The 13,896-nt window shown below is 37.0% G+C and overlaps 2 protein-coding genes across 6 annotated transcripts; one reads left to right on the top strand and one right to left on the bottom strand.

Moving 5' to 3' along the window:
- Nucleotides 1-856: 856 nt before the first annotated feature.
- On the top strand, nt 857-7,916 carry LOC147564408 (pumilio homolog 5-like). 2 transcript variants are annotated; one of them, XM_086645809.1, is made up of 10 exons: nt 857-1,197; nt 2,399-3,086; nt 3,206-4,575; nt 4,666-4,807; nt 4,968-5,075; nt 5,550-5,762; nt 5,875-5,985; nt 6,236-6,430; nt 6,699-6,870; nt 7,537-7,916. In XM_086645809.1, exons 2-10 carry the CDS (start codon nt 2,448-2,450, stop codon nt 7,560-7,562), a joined length of 2,976 nt encoding a protein of 991 aa, XP_086501935.1. In that variant the 5' UTR covers nt 857-1,197; nt 2,399-2,447; the 3' UTR covers nt 7,563-7,916. The 2 variants fall into 2 exon arrangements, with proteins under 2 accessions (XP_086501935.1, XP_086501942.1); XM_086645816.1 differs by having other exon boundaries at nt 962-1,197; nt 2,280-3,086.
- A 1,645-nt stretch (nt 7,917-9,561) lies between these two features.
- LOC147564407 (uncharacterized) lies at nt 9,562-12,942 on the bottom strand. 4 transcript variants are annotated; one of them, XM_086645849.1, is made up of 6 exons: nt 12,803-12,942; nt 12,568-12,716; nt 12,118-12,200; nt 11,846-11,984; nt 10,229-10,295; nt 9,562-9,983 (listed from the first exon to the last, which is right to left on the bottom strand). In XM_086645849.1, exons 3-6 carry the CDS (start codon nt 12,158-12,160, stop codon nt 9,837-9,839), a joined length of 396 nt encoding a protein of 131 aa, XP_086501975.1. In that variant the 5' UTR covers nt 12,161-12,200; nt 12,568-12,716; nt 12,803-12,942; the 3' UTR covers nt 9,562-9,836. The 4 variants fall into 4 exon arrangements, with proteins under 4 accessions (XP_086501975.1, XP_086501961.1, XP_086501954.1 ...); XM_086645835.1 differs by having other exon boundaries at nt 12,118-12,203; nt 12,803-12,939; XM_086645828.1 differs by having other exon boundaries at nt 12,118-12,203; nt 12,568-12,942.
- Between the last annotated feature and the right edge of the window lie 954 nt (nt 12,943-13,896).

Here is a 13,896-nt window from a genome sequence, read left to right as displayed (position 1 = left end):
ATCTATGATTTATTGAACTTGAGTTATTTTTTCTTTTGAATATTGAACCTGGATAATCCGTGTATACCTAATGGTCTATAGGTATGGCTTTGGAAAGTACAATTAAACCGTATATTTTTTGGGGAATTGGATAAGATCACATCCAACGGCTTATATAAAATCATCTTCATTAATTCGACTTAAAACAAAAGAGTATTGGTGTTAACAATCGATTACACTATCCTTAAAACAATTAGTCCCCCCTATTTCTCATCTAACCCACGATTTTTGCTATTATTTCTTTTCCCGTCAAATTTGCTCAATTACGAAAGTTGGAAATCATTTTCTTCTCTATCCAATATATTGCTGCAATTTATAGGGTTATTTCCCAAATTTATGACCAGCTTCCTGTCTAGCCCCCTGCTTTATCAAAAATACCCAGATGACCCCCTTTTTGAGTTACCGTTATGACACCGTTAACCAGTCATCAGTCATCACCTCTCTTTCCTCCATCTCATCACCTCTCTCTGCCACCTCATCGTCTTCACCGGCGAAGGTCGCCGGACGGCCAATGACCTTCAAACCCAAAAAAAAAAAAAATCTCTCTCTAAATTTTTTTTTTCTCTCCTCTATCTCTCTCTAAACACTCGGGCAAAGGGAAACCCTTCGCCCGAGTGTTTAGAGAGAGAGAAGAGAGAGATTTTTTTTTTTTGGTTTGAAGGTCACTGGCCGGAAAATTAGTCAGTTGGCGACCTTCGTCGGTGAAGACGATGGGGTGGCGAGAAGATGAGGTGGCAGAGAGAGGTGATGAGGTGGCAGAGAGAGGTGATGAGATGGAGGAGAGAGAGGTAATGACTGGTTAACGGTGTTATGACAGTAACTCAAAAAGGAGGTCATCCAGGTATTTTTGATAAAGTAGGAGCTAGTTAGGAGGGTTTTGCCGCGCAACCTATTCTTCCTATAAAAATTGAAGGGTAATACAGACATTCAATGCCTACAAACTAAAAGTTTGATATTTAGACACCTCTTGTTTGTAGAAGCAACCATAAACTTTCTACACAGAGATGATCTCTTAAAGTTTGGACAAGTCTTTGTCTTTTTTAAGCCAAGAAAACAAGTCTCTCTCTCTCTCTCTATTTTCTCTCTCTAAATTGTATCTTCTTCGAGTTGGGGTTTTGATGAAACTTTGGTATCTATGCTAGTTCAGGCAGATAATTAGTAAGTATCTACAATTATTCTTTCATTTAATTTCTCTATATATAGCCATGGGTTGAATAACTTTATTTTGTTGTTTAAATTTGGCGTTTTAGGGTTTCAGTTGAATTCTATGTCCTGATTATAACTTTGTGTTGTTTTATTAGTTATGTGACTTTATTTTACAGCTAGGGTATTGTTTATATGCTTCAAATTTGATAATTTTGGTAGAATTTACTTGTTTAAGTGGACTTTTACTCAGAGGGGTGATATAGTTTTCCTTTTCTGTATAGGTATATATAAATATCATGTTTTTTTTCGACGTTTCGGAGGACTATCTGCTAGAATGTAGCCATTATTCGGGGGAATTAGTAGAAAAAATTCAAATTTTTTGAGGATTTCTTTGTTATGAGAATTGACATTGTGTTAATTTATAGTTGGAAGTGCAAGGGGAAGAACATCCAAAACCTAATGGGTTGATGGGTGTTCTTTTATTTTTTGATAAGGAAAAGGGCAAAAGACCAATTTCCCTTTTTCATGTATGAATTCAGTGTTGTCATTCGATTAGTGATACAAATTTTTAGAACGGTATAAATTTAAATACCAACACTGATAAGTTAACGATCAAAGATGTAATAGTCATATACTCATGAATTAGTGCTGAAATGAATTAGCCGGTAGATGTTTTATTAAGATGGCGGGCAAAGAAATAGAACAAACCTTAAATAGTAGTTATATTGCTTGTTTAACTAGAAATTAGATGAAGTCTTTCACTTTTTCTTCTAAGGACTTGTTTACATTTGGTAGCTCGAACATGGCATGCAAATCTCTGACACAAAATATTACCTAGCCATTTTGTGGGAAATAGAACTAATATTTTATAAAACGAGATCACTAGGAAATCGTAGGTCGATTATGGCATGAAAATAAGAAGATGTGTGTGCAAGTACGATTTCCTAGTGGTCTTGTTTATAGTTGTGCTTGCCCCTTTGGAGCTACAGAATCAACCTCTTTTGTCTTCCAGAGCCGATGAAATATGCTATGATGGTTTGATTATGGCCTGCTTAATATTGTGCTTTCACTGATATGAACTCCCTATATTTCAGTTTGTTTCTTGTAGTAAATAGCTATAGTATGACAAGCTGCGCTGGTGAGGTTGCCCTACAAATAACATTGTCTTTTCTCTAACAAGCACTACATATCACATTTTTACTATGCTTTCCAGGAAAATGTGATTGCTAGTAGAAGGGGAAACAATCTTTCTTCATTGAGGTATGGCAACTGAGAGTCCAGTTGTATTTCCAGAACCTACTGGACCTACGACGTGGCCAAAATCTCAGGAGGCTTCTTTTACATCTTCATCCCATAATGTGGTCGTGGAGGAGTTAGATATGCTTCTAAAGGGGCACAAGTTTCATGCAAATGGAAGCCAAAAATTCCCTAATAGAAGTGGAAGTGCTCCTCCAAGCATGGAGGGTTCAATTGCAGCCATAGAGAACCTTATAGCTATGTCGAACTCTGATTTGGATGCAAGCTTGGCGAACATGAACAATGGCAGCGAACAGTGGGAATCTGAGGAACAATTCCGTGCTGATCCGGCCTACTTGCGGTACTACTTTTCCAATGTTAACTTGAACCCAAGGCTTCCTCCTCCTCTTGTCTCGCCCGAGAATCGACGTCTAGTACGTCATATTGGTGGTTATGGAAACAAGGGGAAATTGACTTCTTTGGATGATAACAGCAATAGATCCTTGCATGTGTCTCTTGGTATCCTCTCTACTCATACAGAGGAACCCGAAGATGACAGATCACCTACATCTAGTGATTGGACAAGCAGAACTAGGGTGTTTTTGTCAGGAGAATTCGGGAAATCATTGTCAGGACGGCATAAAAGCCTGGTAGATCTTATACAGGTACGAACAACAGAATTTAACTGAATTGACTGGGAAAGTGTGTCGTGCATCATAAAATATGTATTGCCGATCCACTTCAATATATATTTCATCTTTATAGCACGTTTCACATTTTGCAGGAAGACTTTCCTCGCACTCCATCTCCTGTATATAGTCAGTCTCGCGCCGCTAGTCATGTTACACCGGAGGAAGGAATTGATCCTGAAAACCATGATAATTCCTTGCTTGATGCTTCTGTCCATTCTCCAGAGTTAAAGGAGTTGAATGGGACCTCTGTCAGGATTGTTACCGACACCGCATCTCCTGACAGGACTGCAAGTTCACGGTCTGTCTTAAAAGGGAAATCGAGAAATGCAGATACCCATTTAGAAGATGAGAGCTTCATTAGTGATGCAAGTGTAACTGATTCTGATATTAGTTCTATTGAATCTGAAATGAAAGCTTTTGAAATGGCTAACCTATCAAATGCCGAGGGTCACAGAAACCAGCAAAAGTGGCAGCCCTCACAACGGAATAATAATTTGCAGCACCCTCTTTATCGACAAGAAGGTCATTCTATCTATCAATTTCAAGGGATCCAGTCGCCTTTTGGAACTCAGGGTATGAACAATTCGTACTTTGGTGTTGGTCAAACATATTATGGTCAGCCCAGGTTATCATCTCTTGGGGCCGCTCAGCCTGCCTTTCATCCTGCTGGGACCAACCCTCCCCTGTATGCAGCTGCCACAGCATACGTGGCTTCGCCAAGTCCATTTTATCCTAATTTGCGACCTTCAGGATTTGTCGCTCCACCATATACTGGCGGTGGCTATGCTTTGGATACTACAAATCTTCCTCCGTTTATAGCTGGATACCCTCCTTACAGCGCTACTCCTATGGGTTATGAAGCTTTTGGTCAACTTTTTAATGGTGGAAGCATTCCACCTGGGTTGGATTTGCAATCTGCGTACAAGGTTCATGGACAGCCTGGGTTAAGGATGCCACCTTTTACCAACCCTTATATGCAGCACATTCAGCATACTCCTGAGGACGTATATAATGTTTCGAGTCAACTTGATCCAGTCATATCCAGGGACGGTCTTGCTGGAAGTTTCTTACCTAAAGGGTCCCCAATAGCTGCATTTACAGCTGATCAGCAGCAGCCGTATCAAATGAATGGTGCTTTGAACCTTCAAAATCAGAGGAGCGGCATGGTTACCGGCTCAAATTATCATGGAAGTCCCCCAAGCATGGGTGGCCTGATGCAATTCCCAACCTCACCTCTCGCTAGTCCTGTAATGGCAGGCTCTCCATTGAGTAGGTTGAGTCCTTCAGGGAGGGGAAATGAGATGAAGTTTTCACCAGGTTCTAGTAAAAATGTTTGGCCGGGACAAAGAGGATCTATCAAGTTTGATGATCCCAAAACATACTCGTATCTTGAAGATTTGAAATCCAATAGAATGCAAAAATTTGAGTTGTCTGATATCGCTGGATGTATTGTTGAATTCAGGCAAGCTTGTAACTTGTTTTTATTTGTTGAAATAACATAATTGCAATATCTACCTCAAGAAATTAAATTGTCTTACTTGTTTGGTCATAGTGCTGATCAACATGGAAGTCGCTTTATTCAGCAGAAGTTGGAAAAGTGTGGAAATGAAGAGAAGACAGCTGTATTTCGAGAAGTTCTTCCTCATGCTTCCAAGTTAATGACTGATGTTTTTGGAAATTATGTTATTCAAAAGGTGTTGTTCTAAACCTCGGTTTCTAAATCTTGTTAATGTGCTCTATTGGGGAATTTAGTTGTATTTTGGGCGAAATAAATATCCATTGTCTTATTGTGCTTGTTCATTCTTTTTAGTATGGGATCATATGGTTATTTAGTTTGACCTTGTATTTGTGCAGTTCTTTGAACGTGGGAGTACTGACCAGAGAAAGGAACTAGCAAACCAACTTGTCGGTCATATTTTGCCTTTAAGTCTTCAGATGTATGGGTGTCGGGTAATCCAGAAGGTATGCAAATTTACACTGGTATTACAGAAGGTAAAATCGCTGCAGCTATAGTCAATGACATGAAGTTATCACCCTGGATTTTTTGGAATGGATGTTCTGTTCTATCCTCAAATCTACTTGATTTTTTCTTATAAATGATTAAATGACCACGTGGTTGATTGGTCCCCGATGCATGTTACTTTTATCACTTGGGCCTTTAAGAGAAACTTATAAGTTATATATTATCACTTCCCAAAGAGGCCCCATTCTGTGTTCTAGAAATGTATGTGATGTATGCATGCTAGAGGAGACAGGGTTTTATGCATTGTTTTTATCTCCATGTACAAGTAGCATTGTGATGTGAACTGGAAGGTTCATATGCATTGCACTTAGCCCACTGTGCTTAGGAAGATCTTCCTAAGACGGGTACATCACCTTGAGACACTAAACAACAGAAACTCCAGCATTTATTCTAAGTGGACTTCTTTGGTGCAGGCTCTTGAGGTTATTGAGCTTGATCAGAAAACAGAGCTCGTCCGTGAACTTGATGGACATGTTTTGAGATGTGTTCGTGATCAAAACGGAAATCATGTGATACAAAAGTGTATTGAATGTGTTCCTTCAGATAAAATTGGGTTTATAATTGATGCTTTTCGCGGTCAAGTGGCAAATCTTTCTACTCATCCTTATGGTTGCCGCGTTATACAGGTGAAACTGAAACAATTTAAGAACTACGGTTATCTGTCCTTTTGCCTTCTCTTTTGTTTCTTCTTCCCTATGCCTAATCTTGGAGCCGCTTTGCTGTGCTGGTTTTGGATAGAGAGTACTGGAGTATTGTACAGATGAACTTCAGACTCAGTGCATAGTGAGTGAAATCCTGGAGTCTACTTGTGCTCTAGCACAAGACCAGTATGGAAATTACGTTACACAGGTAGGTGGCTACCTTTTTATCCTGTATTATTTCCTTACTCCCGTGCTGATTCTAATGATCCTAGAGACTTGAGAATTTGTTACTTGACTAAAAAAAAGGGAATGATTTTGAGCCATATTATCTTTTTGCTCATACTTATTCCAACTCAACAGTGAAACTCTCTCTCGCTCCTGCTTTTTCGTTCTTCCAATTACTGCATGGACATTTTCTTTTCTCTGTACGAATTTTAAGGGCAAAGCTTTTCTTGCAGCATGTCCTGGGGAGAGGGAAGCCCCACGAAAGAACCCAAATTATCAGCAAATTATCAGGGAATATTGTAGAAATGAGCCAGCATAAATTCGCCTCAAATGTTGTTGAGAAGTGTTTGGTACATGGTGATACTGCTGAGAGAGAACTCTTGATAGACGAGATTGTTAGCCAGACTGAGGGAAACGATAATTTACTGGTAAGCCAAGACAACTATATGCAGATTGAGAATTAAAAAACTAATGTCGGAATTGAAAAGTAGCAATTAGTTTTCCAAGCCGGTGCACAAAAGTTGCTTGAACTTTTAAATCCTAAACAAGTTTGATTCTCATAGCCTGGATCTCTTTCGGAGTTCAATAAGCATGAAGTTTGTGCTGTGGAAAACATTACTTAAATCGAAGACATGGTAATGTGCATCTACTATGCGAGCTGATTACCTTTTCTTTTTTTCTGGTTTTCTTGTATAGATCATGATGAAAGACCAATTTGCAAATTATGTGGTGCAAAGGGTACTTGAAACTTGCACCGACAGACAACGAGAAATATTGCTTGGTCGAATAAGAGTCCATCTTAATGCTTTGAAGAAATATACTTACGGAAAACACATTGTACTTCGGTTTGAACAACTGGTTGGTGAAGGTGCCCATCTCTTCTTTATCTAAGCTTGCATTTATAATTAAGCCTAGTTGGTGTTTATAGTATTTTCTTCACCTGTTCGCTATCAAAATCTTAGATTAATGGGTTACTGGAATTTTCACCAACTTTATGGTTTAGCAACTCCGGTTCCCCGCATATAAACTTGTGAATAATATGGTGATCACTAGTGTTATTTGTGCATTTAAGCCGTCACATGTATCGGTATCCTAAACCAGTATAAAGTGTGGTATATAATGGGGCAGAATGACCAAAAACATGGACTCAGTCGTATACATATATTTTCTTGTCTCAGGTATAAGGTGATGTAAATTTGCGGTGGAAACAAACAGAAGTTAATTTACTCAATAGTAAAACGAGCTCATTCTTAATTTTGAAAGGAATTAACAGTAGAATGTAAGAGATTTAATTTAAAGCATCATAATTTATGAACATTCAAGTCACAATGAGTGTTCTACTAGAGTAGCCAAGTAACTGAAACGAGTACCGGACTGTTCTGACGCCCCAAAAATACAACAAGAAGAGCATCTATGAACTATATGATCAACATTTTTGCTGATTTCTTGTTTTTACTCTACCGAAAAGGAAATCAATGTAAACTGTGTTATGTAACCCCCTTTCCTTGTAACTAATGTTCTCCATGACATGCAGAAGAAACTCCACCTTCGGAAGCATGAATTATCGACGAAGTTGACATAAAAGGAGTCCATTGCTAATAATATCGTGACCAGAACAACAGCACAGACGCGCGCATTTTCAACATTTGCATGGCGGACAAACATTTGCAGGGATTCTGATAGTCGAATACTTGTTTCTAAGCACAGGCGATCAAAGTTTGTGACATAATTATAAGGGAGTTACTCCGTCATATTGTAAAAATGTAACAATAACAACAGTATATATATATGTGTGTGTGGTGTGTGTGTGATATTCTGACCTTCGTGTGTATTTGTATGTATTGTAGGTTGTAAAGGGTTCGGGATGATATTGTAGATGTATATCATAGTTATAGTCCTTCGGGTTGCTGCAAAGTTTGAGTAAGTATTAATTTATTGGCATTTCTCTCAGGAAGAAACTTTAAAAATTTCTTTAACCAGTTTTCATGTGTTTAATTGGTAATTTAGAGAATAAAATACTGGTTCCAGAGAGAAATCTGGGAACTTGATGAACGATAATAAAGAATGATAATGATGGTAATCTTGGCGATTATGGACTGTCTTGTCTTACTTCGATACAACTTCACATATATGCAATAGAGATGATTGGCGAGATCGCTTACCGTCTAGGTGGAGAAGGATTTGTAGAGTAGTAAGATTTGAAAATGTAATAGAGATGGGAAATATAACATGAAGGATACTTATGATGCAAACAGACCTATAGAGAAGAAAGAAACTTGGTCTAAAATCATATGGTTTAAGGAGTTCATCCCTCAAGAGCATTAAAAGTTATTTCTTCATCTAATGTATCATCTAGGGTTATGCAATTATTGATTTAATCAAGGCGCGCACCACCATATATTCCTACCATTAGACTGGTTAACATTATTCTAATAGGCTCTTTTTTTTTTTTTACGATCTAGCATCTTAGCAAAGAACTGAAAAACCGTAGTATATGATCATTAGTTAAGGAACATTTTCCCACTATAGTGTCGTTTAGAATAACTTTAGCTACAAACTTTTTTTTCACGGAATTGTAGCTATAACAAAAGGTAGGTCATACATAGTTATGGGCATAATCCCTAACAAGAGATCTTTTTTTCGAAGAAGATACTTATTTGTTTACGTTTTACAAAATAAATGACAATAAAAGAAAAATCCAAAGAAAAATATATTTTTGATACAAAATTCATTGACTCTTATAAATTAAGTTGCATGTACAATAACAAATATCAAGAATCGATTTGTTCCAGCTTGTTGTTCCACTTATTTTTCATATCACTATCAAACTTTATATCCAAGAAAAAGAATATCTATTTATCTACATTACGACGAGGAATTTACCGTCCTATTACTTTATTCTAAAAAAGTTGTCTGTTAGGTTAGTATTGGGGCGAGTGACAAAACCTTTCGTACTATTCATCAACTGTCTAAGTAAAAGAATGTATTTGATGGGACTTAGAAGCTCAACCACTTACACATAGGTCATATTGAAAATATGGAAAATTTAAGAATCCCTTTGATATTGTAGTAGTGGTGAGGTTCTTCCCCCCAAAAGTATATATATTAAAAATATCAGACAGGATTGATCCCTAAACCTCTAACTATGGTGTCTCTAAGAACTTTTAGAGCCCAAAGGAATCGTTTTGGTTGCTTTGAACCTAGGCCGACTCTAAGTGCATTAAGAAAGAAGTAAGCTCCCTACGTCATAACTAATTACCAAATATATCTACCGATAAATCATGTCATACGAATATAGTTATTTTATGATCAAATTTCAAGCTTTACCACGATCACTTTAAAAAGTTTCTCATTGAGAAGGCGATGCGCTAAAGTGACGTTTTTGAAGGCCTAACAGATCTGCAGGATCGCCTTCAACTAGGATTTGCTTGTATAGATTTGTCACCAAATGCATTATAGCATTTTCGAGCAAAATAAAGTTTCTTAAAACTCAAAACCAGGAGTTTCCAACTAATCAGAAGAAATTAGATCTGAAAAGGAAGGTAATTAGAGAGCAAAATGTGAAAGTCTTAAATATTCTAGATTATATATGTTCGAGAGGCCAGGTATAATGAGCCTGCCCATATATATAATATTTACATGCACATTTATAAATCCCAAAAGTTGATTGCTGTCTCAGCTGATAAAACCCACTTAACTTAGAAAAGAAAACCTTTTCACATATTCACATACTTACAGTTTCAGTTGCAAAATCTCTTTCTCTCTATCTATCTCTCTTTTGTTGCAGATGTAGCGATGGCTGGTGGATGGTGGTGATGGTGCGCAGAATCTGTCTCAGAACATTGGAGGGTGGATCATTCCGCCACCAGGAATTAGGTATTCTGGGCCCCTCTGCTCATGGAAGCGTTCATCGCAGATCATAGGGTTACCAGCACGGACAGGAGGAGAACCTGAGAAGAAGGGTGGTGATAGCGGTGCCGGCTGAGGAATAATAAAACAAAAACCACAATTTATTATTTTCGAAGGACACTGGATACAAGTGAAAGAGTACAACAAGGATATACTACTCACCCTTTACTTGAGCCAAACAACAGACTTCAACAAAAGGCCAATAGGTCTTGTAAACTATGGTTGTCAGGGGCAAAACGGGGCAGGGTGGGGCGCCCACATTATATTTCATCAGATATTACAGAATACAGATACGTAAACATAAATTAGTAACTAACCTTGTTTCCGGATAAGATATCTGACAGCTCAGCTACAGCATTCTCATCAGCATACTGTTTCACCAGCCTGAATTTACACATTTTAGAATTTGAGGTAATAAAACATACTGCAGTAGCTTACAAATTGGAACATAAGTCTGTGGTGGATTATAATAAAAGAGCACAGGATGAGATTATGGCAAGACTTATAAACTAGCATCATACGAATATTTCCTCAATAGGAAAGATAACAAAATGTTTCTTCAACAGGAGAGTCATGAAATGGTCAAGCTATTATTTTGGATATAATAGTGCACTAGGCAAACTTTAACACGCTTCAAGTGAAACAGTTGAATCATTATACTTTCAAAGTAGCCGTCAACTTATACTAGTAAAGAATTCAGAATCATCATAGTAGTTGCCTTCACAAAGTCAGGATGGTTATGTTTTGATTAGTCAGAAAGAGGTAGCGGGGTAACATCTTTAAGCTCAAATTGGCATAAACTGCTACAACTTTAACCCCCCGCTACCCAAATCACATACGTAATTTGATTTTTTCCACTTCCCAAGCATGAGAAAGCATTCGGTTTGCATTCACTCATAATCAATCGCTAATACGGTCATATTTAGGGATTTGCAAATTTCTAGTATGCTTCTAAAATTGGACCAATCAATTATACCAACTACTCATGATTTTGTCAACGTTGAGCAATCATTATTCACATTCCTTACTGAAAAGGGGATGTTAATTATGACTTTCCGAACATTTGGCAAACTTCATTTCGGCCAACGACGAGACCTCACAGCGGAAAACGGAAACTTTAAGCTTTACTGTGTAAGTTCAACGCTGATAAGCTAAAATGTAGTTCAAGTTTGAGTTCATTAAAGCTTTAAGAACTTAGAATAAAAACTTAAAACCCTAAGTTTCACTTTTATAACCAACTAGATGAAACAGAGAAGAGCTCAATCTAAACTAAGGGCTTCTTCATTCATCATTGTCCTGGAATAAGGACATCAAGTAATATTTTGTATTCTGCTTTCTCTCCTATCTTCTCTTTACTTCATGACAAATACCTATTCTTCTCATTTCTTTCAGTCTTCTTTTCTTTTTGATAACAAAACAAATGCCTCTATTGTGTGTGTGCGTGTGTACATACACGTGCCATCTTCTTTTTTTCCTCTTCTTCCGCGTGTAACTATTAAAGGCTCTTAACTCAAAAATTAGGTGCTAATTGAGTAACCATTATCTATCATCCGTTACCACGTCATTTGATATATTATAAGCAAGAAACAAATTCTTCATGCTTACGTAAACAGATTATAACAAGACTAGGGCGACTTGCACGTGATATGCTTGTAAGTTGACGGTTTGCGTGATTGGAGTTCTTTTCTTTTAAAAGGATATACTTTGAGATGGTATTTCTCGTTTGTTCTTTGTCATTTCCGAACGGACAAGATACAAGGTCGGTATTGCAGTAGTGACAACTTTGAGCAATTGTGAAGAGAATGTGGTTATAAACTAGTAAACATAACGACAAACGAATATAGAAAATCTTTGTAAGAACCAGATAATTAATTCTAGACATAAAGCGACTTTGATTAGTGAAACGTTGAACAAAGAAGGAAATATAAACAAACCTCGCATTTTGTCGTCGAGGTTTGGGACAAATGATCGGTGGATTCACAACTCGACACTTTTCCTCCATGAATGCTCTCTTAAGCTTCATGAGTTCAACCATCTTTTCCAACAAATTACTCTCGCGCAAGACCAAAGCAACTGAAAATTGTTCAAATCAAATACGATACAAACCCATCATGCGACTCGATTTATAATCTCTATCAGATTCAAACATCATAAAAGTAACAACAGTAAAGGGCCGGTAATCTAAAAGAAAAAGTTCATAATATACCATCTGCATTCTCCATTGAAGTCCTCAGGTTATTCAAATCCATCTTAAGTAATTGTAAAACTACTAATGACCCCCAATAAAATCTTCTGCAAATACATACATAATTAAGTTAACAAGTAATGTTTCATTACAAAGAAACAAATCCATTATAAGTTATTTAGCGAAAACAAAATCGAATCTTTATCAATTTTTTATTCAATCAGGGCAATAATGAAGTTAATATCTTTCACATTTCGAAGCAAGAAAATGAAAGGAATTCACAAAGAAACTGTTGTTTCATCGTCATGAATTTCTTATAAAATCAAGAACTGAGTAAATTTTGCTGAACAAAACAAAAAGGTATCAACTTTCTTCTTAATCTTTCTAACCAAATCAAAACAACAATCTATTTATCTTTCTAATAACAGCAAATGAAAGTTAAAAATTCGCATGCAATAGAAACTCAATTACCTGAAGAAATGAAAAATCGGACGGATCTGCTTAAAATCTCTGAATCAAACAAGATTTTAAGAAGAAAAAAAAAATCAGAATTTGAAATGAGAGTAAGATTAAGATCAAATCTTCAGCTCTTTCTTCTGGTTGGAATGGAAGAACTTAAGCTGCGATAAGATCGGAATAGTTAGAATTGGAATTCAAATCGGAATGGAAAAAGAAGAAGAAGAAGAAGAAAGGGAAGAAACCTAACCCTAATACATGCAAGAAGTTCGATGAGAACGAAGCTAATGGTGAGAGAGAGAGAGAGAGAGAATCTTATAGAGAGAGAAAGTTAGAGTGAGAGAGAGAGAGTACGAGTCCGCTATAGCTCTCTCACCTCACTACTACTTTACGCCAGGCGGAAAACCGAAGAATTTATACAGACCAAGTTTAAATTACCAAAATGACCTCTCGTGTTGGTTCACTTTTTCTGTCTTAATCTTAACTTGGTTGACCTTACTTTTTTTTTAATGTCCGAACACTATCTGTAGTAATGGGCGATCCTGGCCCACCTAAAGCTAGCCCAGATTGGCATGGAACTGGGCCGTTCCAACCAAATAAGGCTAGACAAGATGGGCCCGCTCAACCTTTTGGGGTTTTATTTTCTTAAAGAGAAATGCTATATGCACTCACGATTGTTGTTATATGCAGTCACGTCTCTTTGACTTGAACAAGAATTACCTTTCATGTCAGTTTTTATAAATAATGTGATAAATATGTCGGACTTTAGACCTCTTTCATGTTTTTGGGTTATAGGTCTTTTTTCATTATAAGTTTAACTTAGGCGGTTATTGTGCTTATCACATCTTCATGATGTATCAACGTCTTGTAACGACTAACGCAGTTCGTAGTCGATTTCTCAAAAAAATAAAAAAATAAAAGTGAGTGTACTTCAAATTTTCCTTTCTTAAAAAGTTGGCATGCAAGGTGTTTACGTCTAGAGGTCTAGACCGTCAATGAATGAGAATTGTTGTGGAGAGGTGAGTTTAAAGCTAGAGACATGATTCAAACAAAAATTAAACAAAAGTGCAACTTTCTTGAAGATTACTTATCGACTTTTCATGTTTTCTCAGAGGGTGATGAGAAAATATCATGTTTTCGAATCAGTGACTAAACGAAGTGATGTGATATTTGCTTTTGATGTGATCCACTAACATATGGGCCTTCTAAGTTGGGGCTTATGGGAGGGCATGAAGGTTATCTTGGATAGTTGGATTTGCTCTCAATATGATTACTTCTTTTTTTTTGATGAAAGCTCAATATGATTACTTAGGGTTTAATCCAGAGCAACAAGTACAAATGCTA

This window comes from Eschscholzia californica, unplaced genomic scaffold (assembly GCF_041429995.1).
Source record: "Eschscholzia californica isolate CP2 unplaced genomic scaffold, dmEscCali1.0.p SCAF_1, whole genome shotgun sequence".
NCBI lineage: Eukaryota > Viridiplantae > Streptophyta > Magnoliopsida > Ranunculales > Papaveraceae > Eschscholzia > Eschscholzia californica.
This window is presented reverse-complemented; position numbering and strand designations above follow the sequence as displayed.

Coding starts and splice junctions, on each gene's coding strand:
- LOC147564408 (XM_086645809.1), top strand. CDS start 2,448: ATGGCAACTGAGAGTCCAGTTGTATTTCCAGAACCTACTGGACCTACG. Junction 5,763..5,874: donor ATGGTTGCCGCGTTATACAG/GTGAAACTGAAA, acceptor GGTTTTGGATAG/AGAGTACTGGAGTATTGTAC. Junction 6,431..6,698: donor AGGGAAACGATAATTTACTG/GTAAGCCAAGAC, acceptor TTTCTTGTATAG/ATCATGATGAAAGACCAATT.
- LOC147564407 (XM_086645828.1), bottom strand. CDS start 12,160: ATGGATTTGAATAACCTGAGGACTTCAATGGAGAATGCAGATG. Junction 11,985..12,117: donor TTCAATGGAGAATGCAGATG/GTATATTATGAA, acceptor AACAATTTTCAG/TTGCTTTGGTCTTGCGCGAG. Junction 10,296..11,845: donor CCTCGACGACAAAATGCGAG/GTTTGTTTATAT, acceptor GTGTAAATTCAG/GCTGGTGAAACAGTATGCTG.